Below are 19,753 nucleotides of genomic sequence, written 5' to 3' on the forward strand. Positions count from 1 at the left end.
CAAAGGAAGGAAGGAAGGAAAAAAGGCAGGCAGGGAAGGAGGGACGAAGTACAGACTGAGTCTTTGAATTTTTGTAACATAGATGAGAAAAGCTGATACTCAACAGGTAGGACTCCTCAGTGAATAAGGATGTAAAAGTTCATTCCTTTTGGCTGGGGAGATTCATGTAAGTGTTTTTTGCTTTGTTTTTGATTAAGGGTAGTAGAATTGATAGTTTAGAAGAGAAAAGAAAAAAGAAGCAGAGAGAAAAGAAGAAACAGCACTAGAAGCTACAGAACTGGTGGTGAGCTAGACATTACCAGTAGACACGAATATCTCAAACTGAAAGTAAATCCATCACTCTAGCTCAGCAATTCTAAAAGTGCAGTCCCTAGATCATCATCAGCAGCAGCAGCATCCAAGCCTAGACTGGCTAGAAATGTACACTCTAAGAACTACAGAGAATCTAGTTCAACACAATAGCAAAGGGACAAATGAAGTTAATTTCATCCTAGTATTCACATTAAGTGGAACTGTCCCTACAACTACATCCCAAGTACATATCCATCACCTGCAGCAGCAGAGGAATGTATCTGACAATTAAAAAACAAACAAAAGCCAACTGTCCACCCTAAAGCAAAACCACAAACCATCCACATATAGAAAAACAGGGGTATATATCCACATATATATATCCCTGTTACTCAACTGAAAGTAAAAGTTTACAATTTATCTCCCAAGAATTGGTAAGCCTTGCTGACTGTGGTTAGGGTACCTTTAACTCACTTTTAAAGGCTACAATACTGAGTTGGGACTTCAAATGGATAGTATATCAGAAAAATTTCAATACACCTCTGTTTCTAGAAGCAATTCTCAAATGACCTGAATAAAGAACTCCCCCCACCAAAAAAAATGAATGCTCCCCACTTTTATGAAATGGACAGACGCAGGCAAACAGCATGCCACTGTGCACCCAGCACAGCCTGTCAGCAGGCTGGACCACAGGCAGACTGTGGCTCCATCGGGGTGCTCTGGTAAGGAAACTACATTCCAACTACATATCCATCACCTGCAGCAGCAGAGGAATGTATCTGACAATTAAAAAACAGCTCTCAGCTGCCGGGTCCAGAGTCCTGAGGTTCAGAGAGTGCAAGTCTATCTTTCAAACTAGCGAAGAATATATGAACTTAAAAGAATGCCAGCAATAGTAGTAAATTGCTGAGTAATTTACTACCCTCCTCCGCTTACAAGGGTTTACTTAATTTTCTGAAATAATTAAGGCAACTAAAATAACAACAATCAACCGTACGTAAGTTTTAAGTCAAAGTATAGGCTGTCATTTCCCAATGACTTTTGAGCAATTTTTACTCTCAGTCCTTATTTTTCTTAAAGTATTCTTCCATGATGCCATTTCCTCCTGTTGTACTGAGATCTATAATAATTTATAAATGGTACAAGTAAAACTATCAGAAAAAAATGTGGAAGGGGAGAAAACAACCCATGAAAAAGACATGTCAGATTTCAAACACGATGAATTCGATTCATTTGTGGCAAATGCTTACAATTTGATGATTGTAACCCATCAAATCACATAATGCCCATTAAGCCACTCCACACACTTCTTTAAATAGGAAAATATATGTAAAGTACGTACTCAGCACAGTGCCTGACCTATAGTAATGGTCAAGAATCATAGCGGGGGTGAGGTATGGCTTTCAAGAGTCAAACAGTTTTACTGGTGCATCATTTCCATTTATTCTTTCTCTTTTGCATAATAAAACCACTCTTAAGATTCTACCTTGGTTAGTTAGAGACAACAGTTCTCTGGAAAGTAGATTCTATAGCTTCAACTCCCTGAAGAGATGTGTGCTAATTTACATCAAAAAAATCCTTAAGGGTATAAAATACGCCAAGAACTGTCAACATCACAGATTACCACTGGTAGCTTCTGGTATATTGTTAAGTTTCCACTTAATTTTTAAGGGACACTAGAGAATTAGTATGACCCACCTACACTAAGTTTATATACTGTATTTAACAGTGTAATTTTCAAATATGACAGGAATAACCCAGATGTGAAATGCTGAATCATTAATCACAGCTATGATTAATATTTCATAAAATCAAAGCAAGCCTATCCACCCCTCGTGTCATCAGATTTCCATAATGTATGAGTCAAATTTAGAAGGTGCCTAATTTGAAAATACCAGATGCTCAGGTTGCAGAAAAGAAATGCTTAAACTAGACCCTTCTGAGAGTATGAGCACTATGATTTTTAGTATCCTTCTGAAATCTGTTTTGGTTCTATTAATCATGTGGAAATTCCAATTTTAGGAAGTGTAAACAAGTAACATTTCACGGGGAGGTGACACAGAAAAAGTCTATTGTATTTTGGTACACAACATAAATAGTAACTAATAGTAATTATCTTAGATACTAGTATGGTAACAGTAAAGTAACTGACTTAAAATCTGTGTTTGTTAAAGAAATCACAGAAAATCAATTTCTTAAATTATCTCCTCAATTTTTTGGCCACTGGCATATACAAAATCAAATCAAACAAATAAAAATGTAATCCACTTATCATTAACTAAGAGGTTTACGCTATGTATCTCAAGTTCCAAGTGACATACTTCTGTTATAGACTCTCGCTATTACTTTGTGAATACAATACAATATACTACGTCGATTGTACATCATGTTAATGCCATTCAACATACAAAGAAAATCACCTCAAGATGGAACATATGAAAAAGGACTCTGGGGAAGTCCACACCCAGGAGTGATGACCTGAAAGTTCTTATAACTCAGACAGCATATATTTTTACTATTCAAATTAAAGGCCCATCATATATTATAGTAATTATACCATTACAAAGAGGTAATCTAATTAAAGCCAACATAGAGACAATAATATGTTGAATCCTTTTCTAAAAAATTAATTTTCTTAATTGGTACACTTGGAGCATACTAGATATACAATGGTAATTATTCATATGGGAGGAAAATATACATTAAAGACACCTCTAGAGCAGCAATTTCGACTGCTGAATTAATTACTGAATTAACTCCTGCTGTCAAGGAAAGTCTTAAAACAGCATGCAAATATATTTTAGCACCAGTTTGTAGCTTTTTAAAAATAAGCACTTTACATAGTTGTAGTTATTTCATGATACCTCACTGCGAGAAGGGTCACTATCTTAATTTTTAAAAGACAGCACTACGTGCAAGAGTTTTAAATATTCTCTGCAAGGTCACAAAGAGGATCTAGACACATCTGAACTAAGTAAGAATTCTGTGATACTCCGTCCCCAGGACTTCTGCTAAGAGTCTGGAATCTTCACATAATGAAGCAGCACACTTCTGGGGCTGCTGTTCCAGGCTTTAAGAACCGAGTAGGTTACTGAAGTCCTTTAAAATGAACTGGAGATTCTCCAAATACGCCAGGAGCTTCCTTCACAAGGCAAATGAACCCTGTTTACACGTACGTTACAAGGATTAGAATTACCTGGTTTTCTCTCACATTTTAAACTTTACTACTTATCCCTTCATTTTACATATATATATGTTTTGGTATATATTTCATCTGTGGCCATGTAACTCCTTCAATTTAAAGAAATACTTTGAAAATACTCAATTGTTTACTGCAAAACCGGTTCTAAAACATAAATGAAGTTTCTACACAATGCTAAAACCTAGTGCAGTGTTTAGAGTTGCATACCTTCCTTTTAAAGACTGGGATGAGGGGAGCTTTTGTAAAACTTCAATAAATGCTTAGGGTATTGGGGCTGATATCAGTCTTAAAACTGGGACTTTATTAACCTCTCTTTTGAGAAAATGTATTTATCTAAGGCGAGTAATGCCTACAATGACAATATATAGAGTTTTCAATATTCTGTACTATGGTCCTCCCCAAGCACTGGTTTCATGGGACATTAAAAGGGGTTTGGAATAGGAAGTGTTCTACAGCCCACTCGGTTTGAGCAGCAGAGTGTTAAAACAACATGTTTCTTAAGGACTTCACAGAGCTTTGATCCTACTAAGCGTCTCCTTATTAGAGTTCCCCAGTACACAATATGTAACATTCCTAAACTAACACCACTTCAGAGCCTCTTTCCTGAAGAATATTTCACAGTCTGTATTCTGCAGAAAGCACTTTGGGAAGAGCTGTGTTACAGACATGCCTTGACTTAATGAGCCATGTTTTACAAAAGGGTTACCACTTCAGCGTCAAATAATCCCCTCCCATTACGAGTTTTAAAGGATTTTCGACTTACTTTTAGTTAGTGAATTTTAATTTTTCAGAAACATATGTATTGGTAAATGGTTTTTTCTTAAAATTAAAGGACCTTCACAAACTGAACCATGAACACCAAGGCTGCGGCCCACCGTTCCCTCTGCCACCAGCTTGGTCGTCCTGGACAGGCCCAAGCTGCTGCGGGAAAGGGGGTAACCCTGGTGGGGTTTACAGCCTTGGACCCAAAGGGCAGCCCACTCTCTGGCCTAGTCCTTTCTCCACTTCCCGCAGTCTATACCTAGGCCAGTCACAGCTCGGTTATCTTGCTGTATAGCATTTTATTTTTTACACAGACACCTATATCCTCTTTAACATTCTTCCCCCTCCTTCACACCTTTGCTCAATTGTTTCAGGAAACTTTATTCTTTCTCTCTTTCTTGAAACCTAAAGCCCTAAATCATGTCTGAAAAGCAAACAAGTTCTACTGGTTAAATGGCTATTAAGGAAATGAGAAGCCATCCATTTTTGGTGAAAAAGCCAGCCAAGCCAGTGCCACCATGCAGGGGATCCCTTCATGGTACTCAATGATGTGTTGAGAAACTCAAGAAGTTTCTTATTTCTTCTTATTTAAATTACTTTTTATTAAGAAATCATTTGTTACTATGGTTTTATACTTTTTCATTATATACATACATCTTATTAGTGTAAAATAAATGAGTTTTTAATCGACTTTCCCAGGAACCTGAAGACATGTGGATCATTATATCCATAGGAAAATGGGAGCCCCAAGTGCCCTGCAAGTGAACCTGTGGAGTGTGGCACACTTCCAAAACATGAGAACATCACGGATTAGCAAATCCCCCTTCACTTTATACTTTCCTATCACGCTTCATTTCTGGGCAGGAACAATAAACTGTACCTTATATTTCATGGCCATTTTTCCTCAAAAACCTCCCCATTCCTCCACAGAAAGTGGATGGACTAAATATAGGTCAACTGGAAACAGGATTCACTAAAACGTCATACACAGATCTTAAGATGCACTGCAAGGTGCATCAGGGCCATCTTTTATTAATTGCTATAACGTACTATATATGCTTCCTATGCAAACAGTCACCAAATACTAAAAAGAAGATTTGCCAACTTTACAGAGGATAAGAAGGTTAATCGGCATCAGAAGGGTCTCCTCACACAACTGCACACAGGCACTAGATGTGTTTTCCCGTCAACAGCTCCTGGCCAATGGCATCCGGGCCTCATACAATTACAGTTGGGCAACGACGTGGGAAAAACAATTTGGCTTAGTGTCTGTTACCCTGCCACATAGGGAAAAAATTGTATCAACAAAAATAAATGGTAGCAACAAGGATTCATTTCCAACTCTTTAAAGCTTGCCACAGTCTTCAGGGGTGACCTCCCGTGCTGCAGTGGGGACAGCCATCCTGTGATCACTCACGGTGGGAAGGGGACGGTTCCCCCCACCACCAAGACCAGGCAGAACAAAGAGAGTGCAGACAGGCGAGATGGCTCCAAGTGTTATAGCTGGAATTTCTACGCAGTGCCTGGCCACTACAAAAACGCTTCTGTAGGGTGAATGATGAACATTTAGTCACTATTTCAAAGTCTCAGTATCTCCTGCAGATGATCGTGATATGTGTTATCTGGGAAACTAGGCTGGTGTGACTGCGGCTGTAATTAATGACACCTGCTATACATAATGCTGAAATGTATGCATAAGGCATACACTTAGAAATTACTGCATTGAACTAAAATATAAAAGCCCAAAGGACTCTTCTATAGATACATAACAAAACTTAAATTACTCAAAAACAAAGAATGTTTATTAATCAGATATCATTTGACATTTTAGTCAGAGAGTATGGTAACATTTCATCCACTTAGAAACTGATCAGTTTCTTGAACAATACCTTTTAAAACATAAAAACAAACTTAGAAAAGTTAGGTCTCTTATAGGATGTGTAATTTCCTCATTATGATGGAATGTAACAAAATATCTTGCCCTTGGGTTGCTCAGTTTCAGCCAAAACAAATGCAAATGGCATGTCAGATGACAGCTGTTTGATAAGGCTCCTCTACAAGACCTGCACGCTTTACTTTTTTCCGTGAAACTTGGGATGAAAGGCAGAAGGCAGGAAGAGAATTAATGTAGCATACAGTCTAAAGGCAATGCTACAACCGTGATTAAGTAGAAAAGTTAAAAGGCACAGATTTTCCACAGCTTCGCTGCGTGCAACCCATCCGTGTAACAAGTTGACAGGCCTAGCGCGTCAGCTCCATCATCCCCTCCGACAGCTAAAACGCAGCATTGCATCCCTTTTCAGAGAAAATTTGCGTCTGCACCATGAAGCGTTGTACATTATTTCTTAGCACTGCAGGGGGCTCAAGTCCATATGGAACCTTCACAAATATTACCACAGATCAAACCGGCGGCGTTTGGAGGCAGATTTGACATACCTATTTAAATGAACAGCAGGGGTCCCCGGGCAGCCTCAGGCTGTGCGGGAGAGAACCTCTGTGGAGCCGGAGCCGCAGCTCCATTACTCAGCAAAGACACACTCTGCATTTATCATTCATTTCATTTCTGCCAGGGCAAGAAGCTCATTTGCCCAAGGTCAACAAAAAGCGAAAAGAAGGTTTTCTTTTTTTTCCCCAAGAAATAAATGTACCTGACAAGTGGGAATTTTGTCCTTTGGGTTTGTGGAGCACAAATAAACAGCAGATAATTCTAAAAAGCAGAGTAAATGTGTGCACTGATTCAAGTCACTGCAATCTGACTGTAGATGGGGGAAGCCCAATAAATATTTTTGAAACTTTAAAAAATCATATAATGAGTAAAATAGAACTTGATATCATGTTCTAAAAATAAAAACAGAATATTGGCATCCAGCCTTTTTTTCCATAGCAGTTCTGGGGAACTCTTCCAAATTTGCACACTATCAGACACTTATAGCTCTGAAAACAAAACAAAAATTGTTCACAGCATACTAAATGCAGTTGGAAGTCAAACTGTAATAAAATAATTTCTTAGGTTGTTTTGGGGCCCAAATTCTAGGCTCATACACTGCATTAACCTATGAAAGGCAAAAATTATATATATATAACAACAAAAAATGAGAAATAACCATTTGATTCTTTTTCAAGGCAAATGCCTCACAGCCCCCGACAGCATCATACACTTGGCCTCCTCCTTCTTTACCCTGGAAGCACATGCACACACTATAATTGAGTTGAACATCTATCTTGGAACATGATTTCAATTTCTAAGTAAAAGCATTTTAAAGACAAACCATTCTGATATAAACTCTATAAAGTTCACCTTTAGCAAAAATGAATTACTATAAATCATTTCATCAACACACTGTCCTACCTCTAGAAGTCTTATTTTTGTCAATTATAAAATACTAGGTAAATTCTGAAGCTGCGAACAGTATCCAGTATAATTAGTTTTGTAGCTTACAGCTCATATTATTTATCATAAATGCAATATACTTACATGCATTAATGAATAGTATGACTGTTTGCCAGTATAGAAGAGATAGTGAAATGGACGGCCATCTTCTCCCCACTGGATTGCTGATTTAAAAAAGCCAGATGAAAGCAAATAAAAATATACACAGAGACAGACCAAATAGCTGCATTTAACCACAGTTATGAGACACATTTATAATTGAGTAATAAAAAATACAAAAAAATCACCAACATTTAGAATTTTAATATTTAGTTTAGCATATTTATATGCAAATATTTAGGATATTAAATATTTCATACCATTAACATAAAACAATGTTTACATTTAATTTAAAAATTACTAAATATTTCACTATGAGAATTTCTGTATTGTTTCAAATAAAAGCTTATAAAATAGCCCAAATCATCTTGTTAGAATAAAAAAATTTAGGTTTGGCCATAAACATAACTCCCTCCCATATTTTTAAAAGGGAAAACTGATAAAGTAAAAACATACAGTGCATTCAGAAAATCTAAAACAGGTAAACAAATGAAAACTAAAGAATGTATTTTTCTATGCTACATCATTTGTTTCAACCCAGTGGTCATCAACCTCCGAGAGTTTAAAACATCAACAACAGAAAAGCCTCAAAAAGGTGTTGGGTGTAATTCCTTCTGAAATACAGATGGGCACTCCTATCTAACTAACCACCACCAAGCAAACTGAGAAGTGGTGTTAGTCTAAGAAACAAGACGAATGCTAACTCTGTGTCCTTTGCGCATACTATCTCTGTTGTTTCTCTGAAGCAGATTATACTTCCTGGTCCATTACAGAAGTTGTAAACTATTTTCCCCCAGGCTGTCACTTGCCTTTTACTTTTACTTATGTTACCTTTCATAATCGAGAAGTTTAAAATATGTAAATAGTCAAATCTGTCGCTTTTCCTCTACGGCAGCATGACTTGTTTTTTCATGATTCATCCCATGAAGGAATCCTTTATAGGCATTTTCTCCCTAATTTCCGCCCCCGCATGAAATGTTAATACCGCAGATACACTACACATCTGCTGAAGTATACTGTGGCCCACTGGAGGGCCACAAACCATTGTAACAGTTAGGTTTCCCCACCCCCGTGAACCAGTCTTTGCCCCCACTGAGGAAACATGCTTTAAGGCTTTGGGCTCTCTAAAACTATTTTCCTGTATTGCTTCTGGAATTTTTATTTATTTTCATGTTCAAATATTTAATCTATCTGGAATTTATGTTTGTGAGGCAGAAATCCAAGAACTATTTTGTTCAGTAAAGAGTCATTATCTCTCTACAGTTTTTTGAATAGTACATGCTTTTCTATTGAAATACCACCTGTATTATATGTAGGATGTCTTTCTTCTGAAACAAAGACCACATTTTCATAATAAATGCTGAAAAGAAAGTCTTGCTTGGGTATTTAGCTTGAAAAACCAAATTCTTATTTGCTAATGGCTTATGGTTGATTTCAGCACTTTTCCAAAATCATTGTCATAGACTTCATGAATCAAATCCAGCATATTTTCTAATATTTTTCTTTTCTTATGCAATTGATTTTCACTGTATGGTTAGTCCGTCAGAAAGTGATAAAAAATGGCAAACATCATGGCTGCAGACAAGACTCTACTGGTAAGCTTGGAGAGATGCTTGAGTTGAGTCTCATATCATGGGATTGATTTCATTACATATGTGAATGTGTATACACACACACACACACACACACACACACACACACACACACACTTGACTTCACCGAACTTAAGGTATCACAGATTTTAAGATGCCTCATCATGTATTTTATATATCACAAAGAAAGAGAAAAAATACTGTCAAACCATGATATGTATCATAGCTCACAAAAATTGTGAAGTGTTCCCTGCTGTCAGACATTAAAATTTGAAAAAAAAAAAAAAAAAAAAAAAAAGTCTTAGAATTAACTGAATAAGGCACAAACATGTGCTGCCAGGACTTTGCTCATTGGTCTGTCTACTCTGCGTCAGCAACCACCATTTTAATTAGCAGAGCTTTTTGCTGGGTTTTGATACCAGGTATGATGAGCTTCCTTCATTACTTAAAAACAATTTTTTTCCCACTGCTTCTTGCACAACTAGACTTGACAAGTTTCTCCCAAAAGTTGTGCCAAAACTTTAAGTAAAGTTATATTCAATTTATCAATAATTTAGAAAGCAGCAACTCTGGAATATTGTCTTCCCTTAGAGAACCATGGAATTTTTCCAACTGTTCAGATTTTCACTTCTGATCTTTAACTGAGTTATCATAATTTTCTATATAAATCTCATATATTTTGCAAGTCTTATTTGTGTATTTTAGTTTCTGTTTCTCTTGATACTGCCCTCCCCTATTCAGTTATCTATAATATAAACATAATTTTACACAAGTAACACATACTTCCCAGATCACATGTTAAAATTCCTTTGCCAGAACAAGGCGGGAGTTAATTGTTCTGGACTCTCTGTGCATTTACCTATGTATGCCTGCATGAAATAGGGTTGTTTGTGTGGTTCTTTTAAAGATATAAATGGTATTAACCTGTATTTATGCTACATACACCATTTTTACTTGCTTTTTCCACTCAATGTTACACCTCTACTAGCACAACTAGCTCTATCTCACTCTTTTTACGGCCTGTATATTATTCCACAGCATGAGTTTATTTAGCTACCCTATGATGAACATTTAGACTTTTTCCAATTTGTTGCTGATACAATATTTACAATTTCCAACCTGATGACTGTGATAATTGTCTCTCATTATTGTTTTACAAGATGTTATTTCTTTTCTTCTTCTTTTTTTTTTTTTTTTTTTGAGATGGAGTCTCCCTCTATTGCCCAGGCTGGAGTGCAGTGGCACAATCTTGGCTCACTGCAACCTCCACCTCCTGGGTTCAAGCGATTCTCCTGCCTTAGCCTCCCGAGTAGCTGGGACTATAGGCGTGCGCCACCACGCCCGGCTATTTTGTATTTTTAGTAGAGATGGGGTTTCCCCACATTGGCCAGGCTGGTCTTGAACTCCTGACCTTGTGATCCACCTGCCTCAGCCTCCCAAAGTGCTGGGATTACAGGGGTGAGCCACCATGCCCATCCATAAGATGTTATTTCTGATCTCTGATATTTTCAAATGCTTACTGGTACTTTAATTTTTTCTATTTATGAATTGCTTATTTTCCTTTGCTCATTTCTCTAGTAAGCTGCTTTTGTTAACTTGTGAGTAATTTATTCTAGGTATCAGGCCTCTGTCATGTTTCAAATTTCCTAGTGTCTTTGTCAAAGAGAAATTTTTAACTTCAACATAAGTAATTTGTCATCTTTGTCCTTTAGTTTTTGTGATTTTAAGGACATAATATCTATTACTTTAAAAGTATTGAAAGCTGTATGTATATTCTTCAACTAGCCACCTTATTTCTGTTCTAGAGTTTGAATTTCTTAACTCCAAAAACACACAATAATTTTTAAAGTCTTGACCAAACTCTGTTATCTTCTGCATACAGTCTATTTTTCAGCATTCCATTAAATGAATTGAGAAAAAGGAGGTACATGTATGTATATACGCATGTATGTGTCTGTATGAATATCTAGGTATGTATTTGTATAGTTGGAATTCAGCGTTTTTAAAACAGTTCTTGTCTGCCAAAATACATAAAGGAAGTGAAAGATTGCAATTCATTTGCTACCAGTAAGACCATCATGTTATTTAGTTCATCATTACCTGCCATTCCACACTGATTTGTGTGTAGATGTGGCCGCCACAGAGTCATCAGCTGACAGGATGCTCATATGATCTCTGCAGGATCAGCATTTCGCCCGGTAACTATACTGTGGCATGCTTTTATAAGAGGGTATCATTTTTAAAATTTTCAGAACAATTCATAGTTTAAATGTTTTGAATTCAGGTACCCAAATAATGGTAGTCTACTGAAATTCTAATATAGTTTTTAGTGAATGTTTTCCATTTTCTAAGTAGGCAGTCATAACATCTGTGAATAATAATCAATTTTCCTAATTTCTTTCAGTTTTCTAATTCATACTTTTTTAGCCACACTTTTTTTTTTAACCATGCTAGGTAAAACTTCCAAAACAATGCCAAATAACACAGGCGAGTATGCACATAACTGTCTTATTCCTGAACTTAATGGGATCTACTGATATATTTTTAAATTTGATGTGTTTCTGTTTGTCTTGATATGCTTTCTCAAACTAAGAAAGTTTCTTTTTATTTCTAGTTTGTATTTTTACCAAAAAAATTAATGCTCAATTTTGTTAATTAACTTTTTTATTGAAATGTTTTAACCTTGACTCAATTAACACAGAGAATTACATAAATCATCCTTATTTTCCTGGAGAGAAAAAAAGGCCCTCTGGTATATTCTCTTAATATAAAGCTTTACTTGGTTTGCTAGTGTTTTATTTAGTGACAACAGACTATAGCTTTCTTTTTCATGAAATTTATGTCCAGATTTGATCATTGTGTGACCCTCTGAAGGGAATTTGGAAGCTTTCATTCTTTTCTTCTGCTCTACAACAGTTTAAATGATAACAATAGTTACATCCTCCTTCAAGGTATGTCAGAGCTTCCCGACAAAACCTTCTAGGCCTGGGCCTTTCTCATTAGACCTTTGGTGCTCCTTTATAACTTCTGCAGCTTTTAGATTAACACAGGGGTACCCAACCCCTGGGCCACAGACAGGTACCAGGTTCTATTGATTTGTATTTGCTGTCATGACTGGTCAACTGGGACCAGAGTGGGTGTTTCACAATAAGAGCACTTGGTTCTACAGTAGGGGTCCCCAGCCCCTAGACCACAGACCAGCATAGCTTCATCTGTATTTATAGACGTTCCCCATTGCTCACATTACCGCCTGAGCGCCACATCCTGTCAGATCAACAGTGCGATTAGATTCTCATAGGAGCGTGAACCCTATTGTGAACAGCACATGTGAGGGATCTAGGTTGCATGCTCCTTATGAGAATCTAAGGCCTGACGATCTGTCACTGTCTCCCATCAACACCACATGGGACAATGTAGTTGCAGAAAAACAAGCCCAGGCCTCACACTGATTCTACATTACGGTGAGTTGTATAATTATTTCATTATATCTTACAATGTAATAATAGAAATAAAGCTCACAATAAATGTAATGAGCTTGAATCATCCCGAAACCATCCCCCAACCCCTGGTCCGTGAAATCGTCCTTCACAAAATTGGTCCCTGGTGCCAAAAAGGCTGGGGACCACCGGTTTAACCATTATTCTCCTGATTGAGACAACTGTGGCAATTATATTATTCTTTCAACTACATGTCTGAGAGTCAGTTGAGTCTGGTGGTCATACATATGTGTGTGTGCCACAACTGCCTGGGCCTCCCTACATTCTGGCTCAACTATTTCCTGGCTGTTACGTCCTTGGTAAGTTAAACTCCATGTGCTTTTAATTCCTACATTTGTGCAGTGGGGAAAATTACAGTATCTACTTAAAAAACCTCTTGTGAAGAGTGTAAGTTAACACACAGGAAGCACTTAGAACTATGCCTGGCCTACTCTGTTTCAATAAATGCTAACAATTCTTACTTGAGAGATTTTTCAAGTTAGAATAAAGTTACCCATAACAATTGCATACTTTAAAATTACCCTCTGAATATTATTATTTACAATTCTTAATATTGTCCTCTTATGTTTTCTCTTTTTTCCCTGGCCAGATTTGCTAGAAGTTGATTGATTTCACTAGCTTTTTCAAAGAATGACATGGTTTTATCATACCCCTTCTTTTCAATTTCTTCGCTATGTTCCTCTATTCTATTTTTCTTTTTCTGGCTTCCTGAACCGAAAATTTAGTTCATTTATATTCAGTCTTTCTTAATTTCTAACAAATATATGCTTGTCTCTGTATAATACAATGTCCATATTCCATAGGATTTAATAGGAACTGTTGTCATTGTCATGTCTGTAACCTCAATTTTGATTTTCTCTTTAACTCAACAGTCATATGGTTCTATTGGTCTTAACTCAGAAAAATCAAATGATATGATTTTTACTACTTGGAATTCGTTAGGTTTTCTTTATGTCCAATTACATCATAATTCTATTAATAGTCCATAGGCCTCTGCATAGAAAATGTATTCTTTGTATCTGTAACTATAAAATCATGCTGTGTTATTCAAATTCGTTATAGCCTTAAGTTAACGGCTTTTGCTTTGAACATTTCGATGCTAAATGTTGGTGCAAAAAGGTTTGTGGTCATCAAATCTACTCAATGGAGATTAGGTTTTATCAACATAAATTAACATTCTTGCTTCATTGAACTATTCCTCACACTCCTTGAATTCCATTTTGTCTAATATGAGTGCTACTCTTTGCTCCTGTTGACCCAGTAGTTATCTTTGTTTCACTTAATATTTTTATCACTTGCTTTAAAACATACAGAGCAAGATTTTATGTTAACTCAATCTAGAAGCTTCCATCTTTTAATAAGGAAAGCGTTAGTACACTATAAGTGTCAAAATCTATCCAAATCTAAAATTCACTGTTACTTTTTTAGCATACAAAAAAATCAGTTTATCCTATATTTATGAAATACAACAAAATTGGGAGGTAGGTAGGTAAGCAACAAAAAAATTTTACTAATTCTAGAGGAGTACTGTTTACATACAGTTACATATAGTAAACTACAACTTAAGATAATCCTACCAGGAGTGACATATTTTCAAAATAACACATGGGCATTTTGCAGGGATATATAGAAGTTTCAGTTGTTACAACCTGGCTGCTAGTAACAATAAACTTCTAATACTGAGAAGCTGGTATGATTTGAAAGAACAAACCAGTCTTAGAGGGGCAGATGTATAAGAAGAGATGCAACTAGTAGAGATATAAAGAACAAACAGAGAGAGAAATAGGTGAGGAGCCTGAGAGGTTAAAAAAAATAGAAGAGTTAGTAAAGAAGAAGAAGAAAAAAAAATCACTGTCATTACAAACATTTACCGAAAAGCTACTAGGTGTTTAATGTAAGTTACTGTGCCCTGTGCATAGTTTTACTTCTGTAACACTGAGTTGTATCTGCAAAAGTGATGTGCATTTTTAACATAGTCTTCATTTATTATTTCCCCAAAAGCTATTATTAAATCGATGGTATAATTTATAATCAACCATGATTAAGAACTGAGGGAATACAAATGATAGAGCATATTTATAAAAAGATTCAAAACATTTATAATAAGATTCAAACTAAAAGTTATCATTTCCAAGAGTGAACTGGAATAAGAGAATAAATGCCTAGCTTTGAATAAAAATATGACTTAGCAGAAATACCGCTGCAAAATAAATAACTCTTCTATAGAAATATCTGCTATCTTACCAATTTCTATTTAATTCTAAACACACTGATAAAGCGGCCTGCATATTGAGAACCTGTGGCCACCAAGCTATTCTCAAGTAGATCCACACATTTTTGCTGCTGAGTTTCATGCTTACTAATAGTTATGTTTACTCCCAAGCCTATTTTATTACAGTTGTACTTATTTCTATAAATACATGAATTAAGTATTACATAAATAAATTAAATATGAGTGCAAACATAAAAGTTGCTACTTCTAAGAAAACTAGGTTGAATGCTCTAGAAAGGCAAGTTGCTAAAAAAAAAAAAAAAAAGTTGTGTCAACTTCAGTAAGGTTGATGGGAAGAATTTGTAGAAATACAAAAATATTCTGCACTCAGATTTCTTAGGAAGTATAAGTTCACTGCTCCACTGCAAGAAAATCAAAACTGAAAGACTGCGATGATGCATCAGCAGCATGGTTACATAAAAGCAACGGGGAGCAGCAGACACACTCAAAACCACCAAACCTCTAGGGTCACAGCAAAAGCTTGATGGGTAAGTACACGTTACATTTTGAGTGTTTTTTAAAGAAATGATTTCTAGCTTTAATACTTTTTAAGTTAACAGAGAACTACTGGTCCTCACTGGATAAGAGGCTTCTAATGTATAGTAAATATATTATTCAATTTCTTGACAACCTTAAAGCTTGCTGTGTATTTTCTTCAATTTTTTTTTTACACATTTAAAAGATAAAGAGAACATCTTAATAGAAGCCAGAGAAAACAGGAGACACAATTAGAATGATGGCTAACTGCTCATTAGAAACTATGTAAGACAAGACAATGGAATTACATCATTAAAGTATTGAAAGAACAGACAAGAAAATCTACAGTCAGTGAAAATGTGCTTCCAAAATCAAGAAAAGTTTTAAATTTTCATATAAACACAAGTTGAATTAGTTGCCAGCAGATCTGTACCAAACTCTCCCTCAAAAGGACATATTGGAATGCAAATAATTAGTATGACATTGGTATAGTCCTAAGCTCTAAACACATCTAATTTTAGTATTTAATTTAAAAGATATGGTTTGCAAACTTCACTCATTCATTGTTACAAAATTTTTTGACCTACTTCACAACTACTGTGACACAGGAAGCCACCCTACAATATGTGAGCAACTGCTGATACATAACCTAACACCGGAATACGGTAAAGAAAAAACTGTTTCTCTCATTCTTGAACAAACTTACCTCTTTGTCTTGGAAAAATCTGTTCAGGATGCTGTAAAATAAATTAATAATGTATTAGATAATTATCATAACATATAAAAGTGAAATTTTTAAAATAGTAATTAAGATAACTACCTTCATTACTGGCCTGGCTCGTTTCTCAAACAAACCACTTGGGAAAAGGTAAGCAATAGCTCTCTGAAAATATACACAAAGGTTAGTTAACAACTGTTATATAAACAAGGTTAGAACTAATAGTTATAGAGTGCTTTCTATATGCTGGACATTGAAGCATTATCTTACTTCATAAATGTTTTTCAATGGGATGATAAAATTACTACACACAAATCCAAAAAGAAAAAAATTTAATTATTAAACTGGTTATTGACAATTTTCAAGTGTCAGCTTTAAACATGTCATTCCTTGAATATGAGAGCACAAATAATCTCTCTTTTAAGGGATCACTTAGAGATGCTCCTGTCCGGATTCTGTGGAAATGTGCTTAAGAGCAATTGTTCCAGCTCCCAGCTGGTCGTGCACATATCAAAGAGCAGGCTGCAAAGAGCAGGCTCTAAGTCTCAACCATCATGACACCCCTGATGTTTTTAGATGTTCTTTCAACTTTTTCCAGAGTTTTTAAACTCCACTCTTTCCAAACAAGTTCTTCTTCCATGTCTGTTTTTCAATAGGGATGCTACTGGCATTGTGGGTGTGACAGCACCATCACAGGCACCCTTTCCCCATACTGCAGGTCATTTAGTATTCCTGGCTTTTTTCCAGTTGGCACCAGTAATACCCAGTGCTCATGACAAATCTCACCCCCACACCTTTCTAAATGCCCCTACGTCCTAGGGAGCAGCACTGCCTCCCAGCTGACAACAATAGCTTAAGCCTTTTATAGTGTCTTCTCCAATGCCCCGCCTCACAACAACAAAACGTACACTTTCTTGTTGAACAGTGCCGATGAAGAGTCTACGGCCTGGGATCCGGTAGTGCATTTAAATACACTTCTGCTCATTTAGAGAGCCTGTTCTGAGTGGGCCTTCTCTGCCTACCCGCATAGTAAATGTGCTGGATCAGACTCTGCCACCAAAAGGAGAGGTCTATAATTTGGGGACGTAAATTCAGTCATATTAGGGAGCCTAATTGTGTCTCTGGATCAAGCTTCATTCTCTTATTCAACTTTCTTCAGAACAAAATTACACTTAAATCAAAACAAAAAACCTAGGTCAGGCACGGTGGCTCATGCTGGTAATCCCAGTACTGTGGGAGGCTGATGTGGGAGGATGAGGCCAGGTGTTATAAACCAGCCTGGGCAACATGCTTTGTCACGCAGGCCGGAGTGCAAAATAAACAAACAAATAAAAAACTTAGATCAAACATCAGTGTGCCCCTTTAGCAAACTCTTTTTTGTTTTAACAAGGTCCCTCCCCACCCACCCCCTTCCTTTGCTGCAGGGAAAAAAGGTAGACTTTTTCTTTTATTAGATCAGAACCTCACTCTGTCGCTGAGGCTGGAGTGCAGTGACACAATCATGCTCACTGCAGCCTTGACCTCCCAGGCTCATGCAATCCTCCCACCTCAGCCTCAGGAGTAGCTGGGGCTATAGGCTTGCACCATCACACCCAGCTAATTTTTTTTTTTTTTTGTAGAGACGAGGGTCTCACTATGTTGCTCAGGCTGGTCTTGAACTCCTGAGCTCAAATGATCTTCTTGCCTTGGCCTACCAGTATTGGGATTACACACATGAGCCTTAATAAATGATACTGCAACTGATTGCCATTTGGAAAAAGATACAACCAAAATCCAAACCTCACATCATATACAGCAGAGTAAACTCCAAATGAGTGAGAGGGCTAAACATACAAAATAAAAACAAACAAATACTCACATATGACATGAGTGAATTCCTTTATAACTAAGCAATGGAAAAGTCTTTCATAACTATGACTCAAAATTTATAAGTAATTTTTTAAAAAAGATTGACAGGCTGGGCCTGGTGGCTCACGCCTGTAATCCCAGCACTTTGAGAGGCTGAGGTGGGTGGATCACGAGGTCAGGAGTTCGAGACCAGACTGGCCAACGTGGTGAAACCCCGTATCTACTAAAAATACAAAAATTAGCTGGGCATGGTGGCGGGTGCCTGTAATCCCAGCTACTTGGGAGGCTGAGGCAGGAGAATCGTTTGAACCTGGAAGGCGGAGGTTGCAGTGAGCTGAGATCGCGCCATTGCACGCCAGACTGGGTGACAGGGCGAGACTCTGTCTCAAAAAAAAAAAAAAAAAAAAGATTGACCAATTAAACTATATTTGTAAAAGAAGTATATGGCTCATAATAAGGTAAGTGCAATTAAAACTACTGAGAGAACACATTTTATCTAATAGGACTAGCAAAAGTTCAAAAGTCTGACAGCACACTGTTGGCGAGGCTATAAAAAAACACCCTGCCACCTTGCTGGTGGGAATGCCAAGTGCTATAACCTCTTCAGCGGGAAGGTGGGAGCTTTCTAACAACATTACATATATATTTCCCTAGCAATCTGACTCGATGAATTTACCCAGAAGATACACCCCTATGAATACAAAAGAACATAAGCACGTGTTATTCACTGATTTATGAGAACAAAATACTGAAAACAACCAAATCCCCATGCATAAGAGGCTGGCTGAATAAATGAGGGCACATCTGTGCAATCAAGTACTACAGAGCTGTAAAACAGAGAGAAAAGCCAAGATACAAAAGAAATGTACCTAGAATGCTGCTTTGGTGTAAAAAACAGAAAAAGAAAAGACGTATAAGTATAGGGGGAAAATACACATAAGCTTCTTTTTGCAAACATAAAACACAAAAATGTTAAGTAGAAACCAATAAAAATGATTTCTCAAGGGTTGGGTGAGAGTAGAGGGAGGGACATAGGGATAAGGGCAAACTCCTCTGGGCCTCCCCTGTATAGTTAAGCCCTGAAGCATGTAAATGTTTTATGTATTAAACAATAATATTTACAAAGAAACTCTAAAAATATAACCAGAAACAAATAACAACAACAAAATAATTGCAAAGAAATCTTCATCTTTACTTGGTAGGCTTATAGTCAGTCATAACACTGATACTATAATTCTGAAATATTTTCTGTATACTGCAGCATAAAGCAAATAAGTAAATATATTAATTTTATGGAGACTGATATTTTATTATAGAAGAGATATAAATGTACAAGGGAAAACCCTATAATGTTAAGTAATATAAACTATTATCTTAAAAACTATTTCCTGTAATATTCAAAAAATATTATTTCCTAGTTCTGTTCCCTGAAAAAGCATAAAGCAATGGAACTTTAGGAGCAATGGGAGGGTCAACTGGTTTCTACATACATCCCAGTATAAGGAACCAAGTACCTTGGAGAAATGGCTGATTCTAGGTGTAAGGCAGACAAACCACAAAATGAGTCTGAGACATTCTCACTATCTCTTTTTAGAGATACTGAG

The 19,753-nt window shown here is 36.6% G+C and overlaps 1 protein-coding gene across 2 annotated transcripts in view; it reads right to left on the bottom strand.

Moving 5' to 3' along the window:
- MRPS9 (mitochondrial ribosomal protein S9) overlaps window positions 1–19,753 on the bottom strand; it is a 64,137-nt gene that overhangs the window by 12,124 nt on the left and 32,260 nt on the right. For both annotated transcript variants that reach the window (XM_003811675.6, XM_034953632.3), the window contains 3 exons: window positions 16,404–16,466; window positions 16,290–16,320; window positions 7,731–7,810 (listed from right to left, as the gene is read on the bottom strand). In XM_003811675.6, the coding sequence (XP_003811723.2) occupies window positions 7,731–7,810; window positions 16,290–16,320; window positions 16,404–16,466 (174 nt within the window). The remainder of the gene's footprint in view (window positions 1–7,730; window positions 7,811–16,289; window positions 16,321–16,403; window positions 16,467–19,753) is intronic.

The sequence above is a fragment of the Pan paniscus genome, chromosome 12, assembly GCF_029289425.2.
Source record: "Pan paniscus chromosome 12, NHGRI_mPanPan1-v2.0_pri, whole genome shotgun sequence".
In the NCBI taxonomy this organism is placed as follows: Eukaryota; Metazoa; Chordata; class Mammalia; order Primates; family Hominidae; genus Pan; species Pan paniscus.